Source organism: Alternaria hordeiaustralica (assembly GCF_023758085.1).
Source record: "Alternaria hordeiaustralica strain BMP 2776 chromosome Unknown scaffold_1, whole genome shotgun sequence".
Lineage (NCBI taxonomy): Eukaryota > Fungi > Ascomycota > Dothideomycetes > Pleosporales > Pleosporaceae > Alternaria > Alternaria hordeiaustralica.
The window spans coordinates 3,684,740-3,701,970 of record NW_026056773.1 but is presented as its reverse complement, the minus strand read 5'-3'; the positions used below and the strand labels follow the sequence as shown (position 1 = coordinate 3,701,970).

The 17,231-nt window shown below is 53.0% G+C and overlaps 8 protein-coding genes across 8 annotated transcripts; 5 read left to right on the top strand and 3 right to left on the bottom strand.

Moving 5' to 3' along the window:
* Positions 1-1,625: 1,625 nt before the first annotated feature.
* Positions 1,626-2,202, bottom strand: J4E84_001197 (uncharacterized protein; the record flags this gene model as incomplete). Its single annotated transcript, XM_049383831.1, has 2 exons — positions 1,626-1,985; positions 2,044-2,202. 2 exons carry the CDS (start codon positions 2,200-2,202, stop codon positions 1,626-1,628), a joined length of 519 nt encoding a protein of 172 aa, XP_049249349.1.
* Positions 2,203-3,304: 1,102 nt separating this feature from the next.
* Positions 3,305-4,141, bottom strand: J4E84_001196 (uncharacterized protein; the record flags this gene model as incomplete). The annotated part of the gene is made up of 1 exon (XM_049383830.1): positions 3,305-4,141. The coding sequence occupies one exon, from the start codon at positions 4,139-4,141 to the stop codon at positions 3,305-3,307; it is 837 nt and encodes a 278-aa protein (XP_049249348.1).
* A 355-nt stretch (positions 4,142-4,496) lies between these two features.
* J4E84_001195 (uncharacterized protein) lies at positions 4,497-6,181 on the top strand (the record flags this gene model as incomplete). Its single annotated transcript, XM_049383829.1, has 4 exons — positions 4,497-4,520; positions 4,573-4,689; positions 4,738-4,924; positions 4,974-6,181. 4 exons carry the CDS (start codon positions 4,497-4,499, stop codon positions 6,179-6,181), a joined length of 1,536 nt encoding a protein of 511 aa, XP_049249347.1.
* A 144-nt stretch (positions 6,182-6,325) lies between these two features.
* Positions 6,326-7,858, bottom strand: J4E84_001194 (uncharacterized protein; the record flags this gene model as incomplete). Its single annotated transcript, XM_049383828.1, has 2 exons — positions 6,326-7,340; positions 7,392-7,858. The coding sequence occupies 2 exons, from the start codon at positions 7,856-7,858 to the stop codon at positions 6,326-6,328; spliced, it is 1,482 nt and encodes a 493-aa protein (XP_049249346.1).
* Positions 7,859-8,778: 920 nt separating this feature from the next.
* J4E84_001193 (uncharacterized protein) lies at positions 8,779-10,007 on the top strand (the record flags this gene model as incomplete). The annotated part of the gene is made up of 2 exons (XM_049383827.1): positions 8,779-9,146; positions 9,197-10,007. The coding sequence occupies 2 exons, from the start codon at positions 8,779-8,781 to the stop codon at positions 10,005-10,007; spliced, it is 1,179 nt and encodes a 392-aa protein (XP_049249345.1).
* Positions 10,008-11,068: 1,061 nt separating this feature from the next.
* On the top strand, positions 11,069-11,783 carry J4E84_001192 (uncharacterized protein; the record flags this gene model as incomplete). Its single annotated transcript, XM_049383826.1, has 2 exons — positions 11,069-11,074; positions 11,241-11,783. 2 exons carry the CDS (start codon positions 11,069-11,071, stop codon positions 11,781-11,783), a joined length of 549 nt encoding a protein of 182 aa, XP_049249344.1.
* An 812-nt stretch (positions 11,784-12,595) lies between these two features.
* On the top strand, positions 12,596-13,711 carry J4E84_001191 (uncharacterized protein; the record flags this gene model as incomplete). The annotated part of the gene is made up of 4 exons (XM_049383825.1): positions 12,596-12,603; positions 12,932-12,938; positions 12,966-13,334; positions 13,403-13,711. 4 exons carry the CDS (start codon positions 12,596-12,598, stop codon positions 13,709-13,711), a joined length of 693 nt encoding a protein of 230 aa, XP_049249343.1.
* A 768-nt stretch (positions 13,712-14,479) lies between these two features.
* Positions 14,480-15,213, top strand: J4E84_001190 (uncharacterized protein; the record flags this gene model as incomplete). The annotated part of the gene is made up of 2 exons (XM_049383824.1): positions 14,480-14,872; positions 14,923-15,213. The coding sequence occupies 2 exons, from the start codon at positions 14,480-14,482 to the stop codon at positions 15,211-15,213; spliced, it is 684 nt and encodes a 227-aa protein (XP_049249342.1).
* Positions 15,214-17,231: the final 2,018 nt, after the last annotated feature.

Sequence of the window (17,231 nt, the reverse complement as noted above, 5' to 3'; positions counted from 1 at the left end):
AGATGTCGGCATCACTTTCGAAAAGACATCAGAGACACCGGCTCCATACTCCGGCCTATCTCGTTGGGTTCAGGCTCCGCCATGAAAACCTTCCATTATCGCATTACCTCCTTAACTGACTCTGAGGAGTCTGGAACGCTTGTCAGCACTCTTGAGCAAAATCTCGGCTTCCTGATTGAACCTGCCAACTTCCGCCATCTTCGGCGACATCCACATCCGCTTCGCTTCGCTGCGAAACTCGGACCTCAATATTCACACATCCCTTAAGCTTGCATATTCACCCATGGTCGTCTCCACGCTCATCTCTCGAAAAAGCAACTTGGGTACCTCTCAGGTGTCTCACTTGAAGCTTTCGCCTTCTATTCGCTGCTCACCGCGAGTAAGCGAACCAGTAGCACGACGCGACACCACACCACCTCCCAATCGCAACGCGCATCACAGTATCGCACACTTATAGCCTCATCACAGACCAACGTCATCTTGGAAAACGATGTTTTCGAGTCGTACCGCACCCAGACTCTATCGCTGCTTTCCTAGTTGGGCCTTGACTATTGGGCTGGCGAAGATAGAAGAGTGATAGTCCTGCATCAGATCGCGTGAGTGGACCTGCTGACGCGGGCAGCTGCCCTTGCTATAAACATGACAAGATGTCATATGCCTACATGTACTTGCCAGTACGTATTGCGCATCAAAATCACGACTCCAATATACTCGCCATAAGCTTTCTCGACGTCGAACCGCCATCAAACCAGCAAAGCGACAAAGCCAACGGCAGTCTTCCATCAACTTGTTGAGGCTTACCGTGGCGAACCGCACAAGACCGTCAGCACGCGTGCAACGGGCCGCAGCTTGTGCTAGTCCCACCAATTATCACGACGTCAGTATCACTGGCCATTCGCATCGGCAAACAGCATATCTCTCGGTCCCAAGCTACCAGCCTGTTTGCGGAGATCGAAAGAGGCAAACTACAAGCAGGCATCGCGCACTGCCTAATCGGGAAGTCAGCGTGGGGTTTCCGGCTGGTATCGCCCTCGCCGAGATTTGTCGACAGGTCTGGGGACAGGCGGTGAAGTACACCGTGCTCTCACCTGTGAGAATCGCGCAGAAAGCGCGAACGCTGACCCCCGGAACACACGAAATATATCACCCATGCAACGGCCCGTGATAGATATATCATCTAGTACACTGCGGGACTTTCCATACTCGAAGATCCTGATATCTTGACAACTACCCTCGCCTTTGTCATTCTGTCGTCGGGTCTCCACCACCACATAGCCGATAAGATTTCGCTCAGACACATACTATTTCGATACAATTTCATCATCAGGAAAGTCAGGGCTACCATGCCACACCACATCACCAATAGCGTCTTCGCACGCACAAGCCTAACAACCTGCGACGTCTTCGTCATGGCTCTCGCACACTTGGGTCCAGGAACAGGGCCATCGCCAGAAGAACTAATCGCAGCAGCGAGTCCCTGGTTCTTGGACGCGGAAACAGTCTGGTGGCGCAAGTTCCTCAATGGCACAGGATGAAAGTCAAGTTTCTTGAGGCTATGCCATGAAGTATCATTTGCTTTTACTTGAATTGGCCAAGTTGTCTCCGCTCCCCGGATACATTCGAGTCTAGTACGGCGCCTTCAGCACAGCATGCACATACGTCTTTGTGCAATCACTCGCATTGCCCCTCCAGCTCAAGACCTCATTACTCAACGCACCCTCGCATATCGTCCAGCCTTCCCTCTGGCCGTCCACCGTCAAGAGGTATCCCTCGTCCAACGCAATATTGCCCGCTGGCTGCACCGAAGCGAGGAACTGTAACTCTGATCCCGTTGTCACAACCGTACTGTTGAAACGAGAATACGTGTTGCCGAAGGGCGCCAACGCGATAGTGGAAAGTGTGCCGTCCGTCAGGGTGAAGTTTGGGAGGGAACCGTAACCGGGGCCTGTGAGGCGGAGGAGAAGAGCGGGTTGATGGAACGGGTCCTATGCGATGTTAGATATTGCGATGGGTTATTTCGGAGGGTCGCTGTAAAAAACTTACGAATAGCGAGGTGGCGGATACGGCTTTGAGTTCGGAGGTATTCGCACTGGCGTCTATTTGCGAGGTGGTGACGAGCAGAAAGTTGGTCAAATCTGTGGGTAGCGCAGCGCAGATGGATGCGCTCGCAATGGCGAAGGAGAGGAGAGATGAGAAGCGCATGCTTAATTGTAACGACAGTGTCGAAATATCAGAAAGACACACAAATGACTTGAAAACAGCAAGAATATCGGTGAAATGTTTCGAAACAAACCCAACAGCGTCCCACCCCTCCTACCTATATATCCTCAACCTCTGACCCGCGACACCGGGACCGAAACCCTGCACGAAGTAAAAAACGACGATCCCACGGCCCACAAAGCCCGCATGGACACATACCATCATAGGCCACGGCGCGATCTATCAAACACGTTTACGCGTTAAAGGGTCAACCTACCTGAAGCTTTTCAGCCACCCAATCGCCCGCCGTAGCTCGCCACGACCCTGCCGATCAGTCTATGCGCATCCCTGCATGTACAGCTGGGAAATGCGTTTGTTAAGCTTGAGCTTTCGACGTCAGGGACCAACCAACGGGACGGGGATGGGTGGGGGATGCGAAACACAGGGCTAGCTGGGACTTTGCAGGTCGGCTGGTTTGCTGACGTGTGAAGAAGTGTCATTCGAACCACGAGTGTGAGATTCGATGGTGGGCTGAGCAAACAATATTGCAATGTCAGACTTGGGATGGGGAGGTTGCCTGGGATAGAGGCATGGAAATGCTGTGGCTGGTGGGGGATCTCCACTGCGTCATCGCATTGTCGCGTGACTAGTGTGGCCGTAAGAAGCCTAGTTTTGCCGGTTGGGTCCACCCAGCACTTGTGGCGACGCGACGAGGCTGTCGCTGTGACGGTCGGGTTGTCAGGTCCGCTGGAGTGGATGGGGAGGAAGCTAGGTACGGAATACCGTGTCAACACTCTTATGATAGTCTCAGGATAATACAAGGGTATGGCGAGGATAGTCGGCGGCGCGTAACGCAACACACACTACAATCAAACATTACCGACTAGAAGAGAGCGGATTGGAGAAAGAACATTAGCATGTTTTTGTCCTTGTTTGCTACTATCAAAGGTATCATACAGAGTGCTCGACTGAAACTTGGGTATGCCGAGCGCCCGCCAACGCCAAAGTAAATGCCGATTTGAACGAATCGTAACCTGTGTCTCCCGCTGATGCACATTACCCTACTATCCTTCTACTATGCCCTATCCTGTGATGACCAGTCCGTCTAAGCAGGAGTTGCGATTGCACCGTCGCCTAGTACCCTCGCGACTAGGATGTATAGCATCATCGCTCCGAGGACCATCCTCCATTTGTTGCGGCTCAGCCAGCCTTGACCTGCATCGCGTGCTATTTGCGCTGCATCCTGAACAACCGTTGCGCTTGTGCCGGGGCGTCGTCGCAGGCCGGAGACGTCGGGTGAACAGGCTGGCTGCTGCGAGGGGGTTGGTGCTGCCGGCCGTGGTAGGCCCGTGAGGGGGTCGATGCGGTTCTCCTTCATCCACTTGAGATTCTCCTCGTCCACATCCGGCCACTCGTGTCTGAACTTTGCACCACCATCTCCAGCCCGGATGTTGCCGTTCTGGCGACCACCGGCGTTGTCTGACCCAGATGCTTTGCTGCCGCCGCCTGTGCTGTTCCACCACCGTGTGCGCTTGGCGAAGAGTTTCCGCTCTGCTTCTGATGCCCGGACGCTGCCCGTAGTTATCTCGTCGCTGGTCATGAAACTCAGCAGGCCCGTCAGAATCGTGCTGACTTCCCATGCGGGGTTGAAGCTCTTAGGGTGGAAGTCGGAGATGCTGAGGCACAGCCGGCTGCTGGGCTGGAATCGACCGGATGGTGTGTGCATGCGGATTGCGGGCGGCGCAAAGGGATAGTCGGGCGGGAAGTTCAGCGTGCCCCAGTACTGGCCGCCATGGTAGGGTGTGTCTGGTGGGCCGGTGATGATGTAGTGCCATTCTAGGATGTTCCTATCCGAAGGGTGTGCAGTAATGAATGGCGGTGGTGATTTGGAGATGGAAGCGTATTCTCTTGTGAGGCGCTTGGTGGCTGCTGGCGTCGCCATGGTGTGTGAATGTGGGGGAAGAGTGAGTGAGTGGGTGGTTGTGGCAGTCGACGTGTTCCTGGGCGGAGATAGTTGACGTCGACTATCGGATGCGCTGTATAGGTGGCCACCAGATAACAGTGCAGAAGGCGTGGCACGTTTTTCAGTGATTACCCCGCGATAGACAAAGGATAAGAATCACAAAGGCAGGCGCGATAGGTGAATTAGGTCGTTGGTGAAAGAGTTCGGGTCGCACGTCCAGACGACCTTGGAACAGTTGGAGAGTAAGCGCACGTGCATCCGCCGCCCGCGGCGATCCAAAGTTCAAGGTTTCTGAACAACGCCAAGCATCACGCACGCAGACACAGACAGCCCAATGGCTTCGCCGCATGAAGACGATGTGAGTAGGCGTGCATCATGTCAGTAACGGCACATCGCTAATTGGGCCCCAGGTCTTCGAAAGGCTCAAGAACAAGACGGACCTGAACGAGCAGAAGCGCCAGCAGGATGAGCTCAATGCGCGGCTCTACGCCCAGCAGCAGAGGTCGAAGGAGAGGATGGGAGAGCTGGTATGCATTCTGGACATTCAATTGGGGCTGTCGCTGAGGCTGTGCTAGATTGAAGACAACTCGTCCCTGCCCGTGACAATATCGTCGGTCCGCATCCTTCACGCCAACCGCACACGAAGAAGCTTCCTCGAGCGAGTAGTCGACCCCCTGCTGAGCGCAAACCGGGACCAGCCATACACCCTCGAAGATGCGATAAAGGAAGTTGGCGAAGCTACCGATAAGCTCAATCGATTTGGTACGTCAGTACGCGACGGAGGGGCTCGCATGTGTCTAACATTGACTAGGTATCTTCAAGTCGCCAATATCAGTCTACCTCGACCGTCCGAACCAGACCATCGCCTCTTCCTCCCCCACTGATGTCGACGTGTATATCTCAGCCCAGGAGCGCGGCAACTACACCATTAAGACCGGAACTGAGGCTGGAGCCTCTGAAGCCGATGCCTACGTCCACGCCGAACTTCGAAACCTGCTTGGTGGAGCCGAGACGCTGAACGCACACGGATCGCTGGGCACGCGAACACGGTCGGCCTACTCCCTCGCCTTCGATAGTCCCATCCTCAGCAACCCCGATCTCAAGTTCCAGGTCAACGGATTCGCGAGTTCGACACTGAAGAGCTGGGCAAGCCATGAGGAGGTCCTAAAGGGCGGAAACTCGAAGCTGCTATGGAGGATGAAGAACGGCGCGACACACGAATTTGGCTACTCTGGCATCTGGCGACAGGTGACTAGTCTAGCTGAGAACGCATCGCCCTCGGTTCGCGCAGATGCTGGTGACTCATTCAAGTCGAGCATCTCGCATACCTGGGTCAACGACAAGCGCGACTACCCTCTCCTGCCTAGCAGCGGCTACTTCCTGAAGACCGTATCCGAACTCGCAGGTTGGGGTCCATTGAAGGGCGACACCGCATACTGGAAGTCAGAGGCAGAGTCGCAGGTCGCCCTCCCCTTCGGCAACACAGGCATCACGCTTACTGCTGGTCTACGAGGTGGCCTTCTCTACCCTATGGCTCTGGGCGGGGAGAGCCAACCCCAGGCCTCGCGCATCAACGACCGCTTCCAGCTCGGCGGTCCCAACAACGTTCGCGGCTTCCGCATCGCTGGTCTTGGTCCTCGTGACGGCGCTGACGCACTAGGTGGTGATATCTACGCTGCTGGTGGCGCATCGCTCCTCCTCCCCATCCCGCGCGTCGGCAAGGAAACTCCTCTCCGTCTCCAAGCGTTCATCAACGGTGGCCGTCTCCTCGCACTCAAGAACCCCAACTCGAAGAAAGAAGACGGATCATTCGGCAGCTCAAGCGACGTAACCGGCGCGATCCAAAAGTCCTTCTCCAGTCTTACTGCCGAACTTCCCAGCGCGGCAGCTGGTCTAGGTCTCGTCTACGCACACCCTGTTGCGAGGTTCGAGATCAACTTCTCTCTTCCACTCGTCATGAGGGCCAAGGAGGAAGGCAGGAAAGGACTGAGCTTCGGCGTCGGCATCGAGTTCTTGTAGACACGGATCCAGGCGTGTAAATGTGTATTTGTAGGCCGTATAGACTTTCTTCTCGAGCAAGCAGATCACTTCTTTCTCAATCATTCTCATGTTCACATGTCTCTCGCATTCAGTTCAAAAGTCTATCCCCTACAACTAAAAGATCTAGCTACCCACCAACTGCGGTCCCTCAAACACCTTCTGCGGATCATACACCCCCTTGATGCCCACCAACCTCTCATAATGCTCCCCCCAATACCTGGAATGCGCATCCGCCTTGGTAAGGTTCGTATCCGCATAGTTGATGTACATGCCAAACTGCTCGCCCTCACTTGCCTTCTCAATCGCATCGACCCAGCCATTCAAGAACTCCATCATCTTAGGCGTGTACGTCGCGGAATCAGGGAAAATGCGGTCGTTGAATTGCATCTTGAAGACGGCGTTGCGGTGCGAGTAGGAGGTCTCGTCCGCGGGTACTTTGGAGATGGCGGAGCCGGAGCCGCCGTGCATGTCGATGAGGAGGTACCAGGATCGGCCACGGATGTTTCGCGCGGTGGTGAAGTAGTAGTCTGCGAGGGCGGTCATGGCAGCGGGGGAGAGGTACTCCGGCATCAGTGACTTGGCGTAGAAGTTCTCGTGGTAGTCGTATATCTCTGGCTGGGGAAGCGGGCCGTTAGAAAAGGACGTCAAAGTGTCGATCCATTTCTTCGTTGAAACGGTACCTGCGCCGCGTCCCTCAAGGGGGATGTTGAGTTTGGTGAGCAGCGGGTTCATGATGGTGTCGAAGGCGCTGCGGTTGCCGTAGTATACGCCGGTTAGTTGGTTGGGGAGGAACATGCGCATGTTTAGCTCCGGGGGTTGGTCGTGGATGGTGAAGTTTTGGAGGACAGTCAGGATGTTGGCGAGTTGCGATGTGTTGGACGGGGAGAGGTTGTAGGAGAATACAAGGTTGCTTTCGGGGGCGTCAAACGTTTTGAACTTGAAGTCGGTGACGATGCCGAAGGCGGCGCCGGCGCCTCGTAGGGCCCAGAAGAGATCGGGGTTAGAGGTTGGTGACGCGGTTACTACGCTGCTGTTGTGGAGGACGACAGTTACAGAGATAAGTTGGTCGAGTGTAAGGCCGTGCAGGCGAGATGACATGCCGTAACCTCCGTGAAGAGTGAGACCGCTTACACCAACACTGGAAAGTGTTAGTACATATATGATGTTGATGATGAGGATGAGGACCTACCCAGGACATGTTCCGTGACTGATGGCTTGCTTGCCTTGGTCGTAAAGAGCCAGAGCAATGTTGCCCAGTCTACCACCAGCTCCTATGACAGCTGTGTGTGCTTCTTGGTCAACGGTGACACTGTTGAAGCGGCGCATGTCGACTATCAAGTGTCCATCTTCGCCTCCAAGACCATGTGATCCATAGCTGTGGCCTCCGCACTTCGGAGTGACTTGGACACCACTCTCAACCCCGCAGGATACGGCATCTTGGACTTGTTTGACTGTTTGTGGTACAACGTAGGAAGCCGGCTTGAATGGTAAACGAAGGTTGAAGGGCTTGACCGCCTGAGTATAGTTCTTGGTGCCTGCAGCATATACAGGAACCTGACGAGACTCAAGGCATTCGCTCAATGTGGAATTCGCAGCGGTAGTGCAAGAGAAGAGAGCGCAGGCTGCAAACAGCCATGTATAGTATTCTTTCATCATTCTGGAAGTCGGAAAGTGGCTTGGCTGCCCAGGAAAAATTCATCCGCTAACGTCCTCGCGATACTTATGGATTGCTTGAATCCTGTAGGTGGATTCTGATGATGAGATACATATTGACCCAATACACTACGGCTGAAGACCCAGAAAACATGTCTGACCAGGAGACATGACTGCGATCAAGGGATGAGAATGCCCAGAGTGGAAACCTTGCTCTTTCCTTGGATCCTTCGTCGGAATCGTGGGGATTCCAAGAGGATTTGGTACTGGTAATAACAGATCTTGCCCCCATCGCACGACAACTTCCAAGCTACGGCTATACCAAGAAGCGGTGGCTTCAGCTTGATTTACCTCTTGGCAAAGATTGGTCGCAGAAAGATTAAGAGATGCCACCTCGTCTATACCCACACACGTGTCCAGGTGCGCTGCAGCCGCATCCACGTACCGACATAGGGCAGCGGCGTGGCGGCTGCATTCCCGGTATAAGGCCTGGCCAAGAGATCTTAACATGCGCGTGCCCGAGATGAAAGACCGAAATGCAAGGCTACTGCAATTTCGCCATGTTGATCAACCTGGGGTCGGCAACCGGCTGAAACGTTGTACCCCTGCTCGAAACATGGCTGTAGATTGCTATATATTGTCCGACGTGCGGCCTTTAACCGGCTTGGACAATCGCATACTCACCGAGGCTGAAGTGGCACCCTCGCTTTCAGCAAAACGCATGATGGAGTCGGTTGTTTAGTCCAAGAGGGTGTAGTCAGGTGTTTCATCGTCGTAGCTCCGAAATGTCGAGTGCGGGCGCGTGACGCAAGGCGGTCTGGTGGAAATGTCAAAGAACACACGTCGAACATACAAAACGATGCTACTTCCCTGTGCTTCAAAGTCAGTAACAGATACACCCTGACTCGCAAACCACAATCATCATGGTCCATTCGCATTCACTCCTTCTACCGCTGTTCGGCACGGCCGCAAGTGCGGCAAACTTGTGGGCGACGCACTACTCCGGCACCATCAACTACCTGTCGTTCAACAGCAATGCCTTGACTCTCAGTAGTTCGGCTTCTACTGGCAATAAGCTGCCTAGTTGGATTACGTACGACAGTGCTGGAAAGGCGCTCTATATTCCAGATGAGGTCTTCCAGGGGCAAGGAGGCGGAAACTTGGTATCCTTCTCCACGGGTGCGAACGGCAACGTGACCTCAATCGGAAAGGGCTCTACACCTCAAGGTGTGGTTGCGACAACGCTCTATGGTGGTCCGGATGGAAGAAGCTTCATCGCCAATGCCCACTAGTAAGTCAGCAGCCCTTTAGTAGACAAAGATATTGCTAACCAACCGAAAGCCAAACTTCGCAGTTGACAACCTTCAAGCTGCCATTGAACGGCGGACAGCCGCTTCAGACAATCAAGTACACTGGTAAAAGTGTCAACCCTTACCGCCAAGAAGCTCCCCACCCGCATCATGCTTTTGTGGACCCGTCTGGCGACTTCTTGATCGTACCTGATCTCGGAACCGATAAGATCAGGATCAACAAGATCGACCAAACAACTGGCAATCTTACAGAGTGCGGTGCTGCTTTGCCGCCACCTGGAACAGGACCAAGGCACGGCGCCTTCTGGGCGCCGGCAGGAGCGAACTCGCGCGTTCGCCGGGCTGCAGACGGCACAGTACTCTTCATCGCCAACGAGCTCTCCAACAGCGTGTCGGCATGGGCGGTGTCATACCCTGCATCGGGAGGCTGCATGTCTCTGACCCTGAAGCAGACGCTCACACCGTACCAAGGCAATGCCACCGCCGTTTCCGGCACCAAGGTCGGTGAGATCAAGGTCAAGGGAAACTTCGTTTACACCAGCAACCGAAACGACAAGAAGTTCAGGCCGAACGACTCCATTACCCAATTCACCATCTCTCCTAACGGAAGCCTGACATGGACAGCCCTCACGTCATCCTATGGCACGTACCCGCGTACTTTCGATATCAACAAGGCCGGTGACTTCGTCGCCATTGGCGATCAAACCACTTCAAACGTAGCTATCGTACCAAGGGATCCGACGACTGGCAAGTTGGGAGAGCGCGTTGCGGACCTTAGGATCGGGGCTGCCGGCATTCCGGAAAACGAGGACGGTCTCAGCGCGGTTGTCTGGGCCGAGTAGGCGTCCGCTTGTTGATCATTGGGACTTTTTGTATATAAAATAACTTTCGTATAAATCATAGGGTTGCGCAGGCTGACTGCGATTCGACGATGACGCATTCGTCTGCGATGGAGGTGTGAAGAGGAAAGAGCGCGTGAAGCTTGAGAGTTGCCAAGACGCTAACCCGGGTGCCATTTCCTTGCGCGTCAAGACTCATACCCACGCTTCCTTGTGCATCCAGAACACGTCTTACTAGCTGCCAAATCCAACCCTGTTATCAGATTCATCACGAAAAAAACCAAACATCCACAGTACTCGATCACAATACCAGCTTCTAACAACATCGTCGAAAGTCCAGTCATATCTGCATCGTCCATCAAAATGAAGACTGACAATTACCTTAACCTCTGCCTCGAGCAGGCCGCTAAGTCGCCTTTGCGCTACCGGCATGGAGCCATCATTGTTCGTGGCGGTAAAGTCATTGGTCAGGGCTACAATGATCATCGCTCTGGCTTCGATGGTGGTGCCCTGAAGACCGGGCGCCTCCCACTGCGCTCCTCCACTAAGCGAGAGTTAGGCATACCGGAAGGCCATCTGAATAAGACGTTTACGCCCTTTGAAAGCATGGGCGGGGGAGGAAAGCTCGCCAACACTCCGTTATCTATGCATAGCGAGATGATGGCGATTCACTCTGCTCTCTCGGCTTCCAGCACGCTGGCTTCTAGCGCGGTGTCCTCCGAAAAACCGTGCTTTAAACTATCGGGTGATTCTAAACGAAAGTCACGACTACGAAGGGAAGCAATCAACTCATACGTCAAAGCCATCTGCGAGGCCGCACTGGCCCAGTCCACCACGGCCTATGACAGTGCCCAGTCTGGTGTTCAAGAGTGGCGATTTGAATCCTCTGCATCTGGATCGCGCGACACTGAACCCTGTGTTTCACGACCAGGAGAAGAACGAGAACGTGGCCTCGTCGAAAATGAACAGTACGGAGAAACACCGTCAGAAGAAAGGGAAGAATCATCATCACAACGTTGGCAACAAGTACAACGGTGGACAACACAAACACGTTGGTCGACAACATGCGCGTAAGCAAACCGTCGTAGCTCCATGCTATAACCAGTCTCCAACATCGAGCGCTTTTGAAGCGTCTTCGTCGCCGGAAGTGTCATCCAATAATCGTGATAAAGCAGGAAAGGTGCGTTGTCCAAGCTCTGTTATCACACATGCTGACGGCCACAGAATGAAAGACAGAATCCCCCCACCGCCAGGAGTCAGCCAATGCTCATGCCGAAGGGACAGACTGGACGGAGTTCTCGCAATCTCAAAGACAAAACTAAGAGCCCACGTTTGAATGGAGCCGATCTGTACGTCGTAAGACTGGGCTGGCAGTGTGCGCCGAAGGTGTGCTGCGAAGAGCCAGACGAAGACGCCGCGACGCTACTTCCATCACGCCCTGCCACAGGTTCATTGCACGAGGAGCTCACCAGTCCAGAGCCGGCGAGGCCAGCACGCACCAAGCACCCGCCGCCTCCAAAAAAGGACGAGAAGCAACCGACCGTCCTGGCTTCGCGACCCTGCTACCGATGCATATCGTACATGTCATCTGTGGGCATCAAACGCGTTTTCTGGACCGATGACAAGGGAGGTTGGGAGGGCGCAAAGGTGCGTGATCTGGTCGATGCGCTTGACAACATGGGGTCGCAGTCGCCCACTGATGCTTCGGTGGGACTTAACAGCGTCTTCGTCACAAAACACGAGGTGCTGATGCTGCGCAGGATAATGGGGAATAGCTAAATTCGGATGCAACGTATACTATGATGACGACATACAGCTTCCGATAGCCTCATGGGTATCTTAATCACGTTTGTGCTCCAAGCAAGCGGCACCTTAGATCACGCTCTCTATAGCAAGCAGATAAGGTTTTCCTGTATACAAGTACCTACCCGTCTGCCAGCAGACTTGTTCCAGTTTATTCAAGCACGATGGTTGAAATTCACAAGATCGAGTTTGTCGACAGCTGTCCCGTTCTTCCCTCGACTGCTCCACGTGATTGCCCTCACATCATCGACCTGGGTTCCCACAAAGTAAGCGAGGGCGATTTTGTTACAGATATCCAGATACAAGATGCAGTCGTCACGGTTCTTAACGCGGTCACCAGCAATACTCTTCTCGATTTCCTCGCGTGTACGGGGACGTCCCGAATCGAGTTTAAACCCAGGCTCGAGCCTCGCGGCGCTCGTGTTATCGTCATGAGGAAAGGAAACGAGGTTGTAGTAAGTCACGACCCATCAAAGACTGTAAGAATACACATCACTAAGAAATCCTTTTTAGGTCGGTCAGTATACCGTTGATACATCACGAAATCTGTTTGACTTCGACACAATCATCCGTTTTACTATTGATTCGCACCGAGCCTGGAAGGTAACATATGCAGCTCATCGCGACAGTTTTCCACAGAGCTGGGACGAAGTCTGGGCGGGAAATACGACCAGTGGTGGATTCTCGATCGCTCCCCACAGGACTACGGAAGGAGACCCAACGAGGGGACCTCTGCTTAGGAAATTCTCTGACTACTTATTGGTAAGCAGGTATTGGGACGACGATCAATGGGATTGTACGATCAGAACTTTTTAGAGACATGTTGTTGTCAGTCAAGTAACTGAGTGCAAGAGATATCGCGTTACACATTTTGGATGCCGAGAGCTTTATTTGGCTCTCAAATGATGTCACGGATTCATAGATCACTGACGTAACTTCGGTGTGCTTTCATATCCAACCGTCTCCAAATGATTTGGCTTAAGCTCTCAAAAAGAATAGACTGCCCATCAATGTAAGGCTAACGGCTGGCCATGTGAGTATGCCTGCTTAATCTAGATCGCCAACTGACTTACCAGATCACGTGCCACAGGCTAGGTTTCCCCAAGGCTGTCCATAATCCGTAGAAGCGGGGTATTCTCGCATAATCAAACTAGCTAGAACCAATCTTCTCTTTCCATACAACACCTCGGCCTCACCAAACAATCTACAAACCCTGATGGCGGCACCCCCAAGCCCGACTTCCTCACCGCACCGTTTCTCAACGTCTACGAGCGACTGCCCGCGCACTCACCCTCCACCCATGCCCATATCATCGACGCGGGCCCCTTCAGGGAGACCCTGATCGAGAGCGATGAAGAGTACGATCTTAAGATCCAAGATGCAGTGGCCACTATGCTGTTCAAGATCTCCAAGGACACCCTAGACACGTTCCTCAGCGGCGTCACAGATTCGTTCAAGCTCGTTCAATCGTGTGAAAGACGAATCAACTGGCAGCTCATCATCTGGAGGCAGGGAACTCAGGTTCTGGTACGTGACCCGAACGAAACAGAATAGACGTCATCAAGATACATGCTTACATCGCCCTCACGTTTCAGATTGGTCAATTCATCGAGAACGAGGAAGAGGATTATCTAGAGTGGGGTAACCTCGTTCGTTGCACTATCAACTACGACGGATCTTGGGGTCTCGACTCTGTCAGCCACGGCAGAGTAACTGAGCGAGAGTATAAACAGTCATGTTTTGAGACGTCTATGTATATCGGCACCAGCCGAGAGTTGGGCGCTGGCGACGAAAAAGAGATGGCAGAGTATGCAAGCACCTTGAGCGATTACATCATCATGGAAAGGTGTCGGAGCGCCGATGCAGGTTCCAAATGGGACATCGAGACCACCATGGCTGATTGATGTATCTCCATATTCATGGAGGCTGTGTTCTCATGCTCTGAGCATTGGGTTAAACTAGTTCATGTGTCTGAGAGAGGAAGAGAAGCTTAACGACCGGCTATTCAAGTGCGTTTTCTCACAGAATTCTAGAGCAGTCAACACCAATCCATTGAAACACTATCTCACAAGTCCGTGACTAACACGAATGCGTATTAACAGGCCGTGAATGAAGGCAAGAAAGAATAATGGCATTGTACTTAGCAATGCGTTAGTCTTCGAGGTTACGTTTCAATCGTCAACGCTCTTTCATCTCACCTGGCCTTTGTCAATGCGCGAACGAAACCTTGCATACCGACTGTTCCTGTCCTGCGACAACATCACTTGCTCAAGACATTCTTATCATTTGCACTCAACACTTACTAGAGCCATGTGCGATAATCGGTACGTCGTCTCTTTCCTCACCATCGCGCCTTCCATGAGCTCTCACCGACCTCGCCCGCTAGCGCTACTAGTGTGACCCGCATGGCAAACGCCTACACGCTTCACACAGAACAGCCTCTTCACCCATTATCTTTCATCGCTCCTCGTCAGACTTCATGCTCACAACTCCTCTTTCATAGATCTCATCGCTCACCGGAAGCTAGCGCGCCCAACTGTTGTACCCATATATCTTGTACCATGCCGGTAACTACGAGATTCAGACGCTTGCAGCTACAACCTTCTGACTCTGACAACCGCCCCGGACAAGACACACGAGATCTCTCACAATCTGTCAACCGCACCGCTACAATGACTACTCATCACGACAGCACTCATATGGAGATCGACATCGAAAACAGCGGTCTTCCATCCCCCGCTGGCACCGACCTCAGTCCCGAATCGCCGGGCAAGAGTGACTCTGGCAAGAGCGATAATAGCACGTCTTCATATACAGATGACTTCGAGACCCTGCCCTCAAGTGGTCCAACCAGCCATGCTCATATCCTCGATCTTTGCGAGTATGCCGCCTCCATGAAAGAAGACGGCGCTCTTAAGCTCCAAGATGCTGTTGTCACCGCTCTCTTCAACATCTCACCAGCCACGCTCAAGTCATTTGTCAGTCCAACTGTCAACACCTTCAAGGCCGTATTCGGTAAGAAAGACGTTCAGCTCGTCGTATGGCGCAAGGGCCTTGAAGTCTTTGTAGGTCATCACGTACACCACCAAGCATACAGTCGCTGACACCCCTCTAGATTGGCACCTTCGAGAACCACACATTCATGAAGGCGTACCGCTTCGAACACGTCGCCGGCTTCCTCATCGGCTACGACGGCTCTTGGCACTTGAAGGTCACTGCCAGTAATGCCTACTCCGCACCCAAGTGGCCAGATGTCTGGGCTGGAAAGTTCGAATGTCATGGCGGCGTCGCGAAGATGACCATAGAGACCGGGGAGACGGAAATGACGAAGCGCGCCTCGGCTTTGGCGGCTGCGTTGATTGATGGCAGGTACTGGGAACTGAAGACTGATGTCAAAATGACTTAACGCGAGGGCGGCATAGGCACCCGAGATCATTCGGAGTTGTTTGGAAGAATGTGGTATGGGATCTACTTGGCGCTTAATATACGATGCGTCTGGGCGTGCAGGCATTGTGAGAAGATAGCGAGCGACTGCGGTATTGCCACGACAGGTATTGTGACGTGAAGGAGCTTCACTACTATATAGTCAGCTCGAGCGATCTCGACTGGATGATGATACCTAATGAAGATTGATACGCATACTAGTATTTCTTTCCTGTGCTTGCAATCATGTCGTGAGGAACCTCGGAGCTTGACTATCGTGCGCGAGTAGCTCGCTAGAAGGCTGCTAGAGCACTAGCTGTTAGTTCTCTTAGACGGGTAGAGGTGTATATTAGCAGCCGCATATCTGTGTCTTGAAGCACACGTTGAGCAATTCGGGCGCCCAACGGGACGTTGGATGCAGGGCATAAGTGTGCTGTGACCAAGCTGGCCTATTCTAGGAGTAGACGTCTATGTTTATCATCGGTACTTAGGTAAGAAGCGGAACCAATGATGACCATCATATCAACTCGGCAAATTGCAACGCAGCGATCTAAACCACATTTGCCCACGACACTAACTCAAATTTGGTTCAGGCAAGCTTACTTACTATGCGCAGCCTCACACAGAACTACCTAGGTACTCCAGAAACCCACACGTTCACCGGCACCGCGTAGGCCAAGAAGGCGTACATAAATGATACGCCCCATCTTGGCAGCTCCACAAGCGACGGACGATGCACCTGGGCAACCTTCAGTCCCCAAGTATAAGAAGACGCAGAACGGCCACGAAAGAAGAAGTATCCATGTCCATCTCCCATAACCTCTAGCACACTACCAACACGCCCATTCGAACATGCGCTTCACTACTCTCGCCCTCCCTTTCGCCCTCGCAGGCTACTGTTCTGCGTGGACGAAAGACGCAAACGGGGTCTGGGTTGCGAACAACAAAGCCTACAACATCGATGGTAGTAAGTCAATTCATCTCAGAAAAACAAGCATGGAAGATATTCTAACCGTTTATATAGTCTCGGTGCACGAAGCCTGTACCACGATGAACACAAGGAACTACAGGACAAGCGGTTGGTGTGAATACTGGGCTGACTCTAAGGGGAGAAAGATCCAATCAGGTATGTACCGACAGTATATTTGGGGCGTTTGTGTGCTAATGCGTTGTCTAGAATGTCGGTGGTGGGGCGCTGGTAGTGTGGCTGTTGTTTGCTATCCTCGTTAAATATACGTCGTGGCGTGCGAGCTGGTGAAGCTTGCAGGGTGGAGTGGGAGTTTCCCCGCAGGGTGTAACAGGCACTGTTAGACCGTCTGTCTCTATATGCCGTATAAATCAAAAGTCCATGTTTTTGACGAGTCGATACCACCGCTCCAACCCCCCACTTCTCCATCAAACCCACTCTCAGAGCCCATAGTCCAACGGTAAGACACCCACATCTCAAACCGCGCAGGGCTGCCATCGCATCGTCTCAGCGTGCGAACGAACAAGGCTGAGAGACCGTCTGAGCTTCCGCCAATTGAATTTCGAATCCGTCGGGCTGTGCTACCAGTACACAGCCTGATCTCATGATCTTCGCCAAGTGAAAGCCTCTTACAGTTGTCGAATCCAAATTCCGCCTCCGCCAAAGATGACCGATAGCACACAGCCTTGCCGAGATTGTGGGGGATCCGCGTTCAAGTCGCGGTGGGCTCATTACTTTTTGCTAGATCTTTGTGTTGAGCGCTGTGGTTTGACCGTCTTTTTTTGCTGCCATGGAGGGATAGCTAGGAGCGGTGGCGTGGCGGGCGAGTGAGTTCGTCGACGGGAGTGTCCTACTTGGCGTTCAATCTTATCAAATCCATCAAAGAGAGGATAGCAATGAGATTCATTGTATCCAACGACAGTACCTAAAAATAACATGCAAGTCGCGAGCGTATCCAATCCGCTCAAACGATCAATGTGGTGTATCCAACAGCATGTCTATCCCAAACTCCACTCATGAACGCCGGTCGTCTA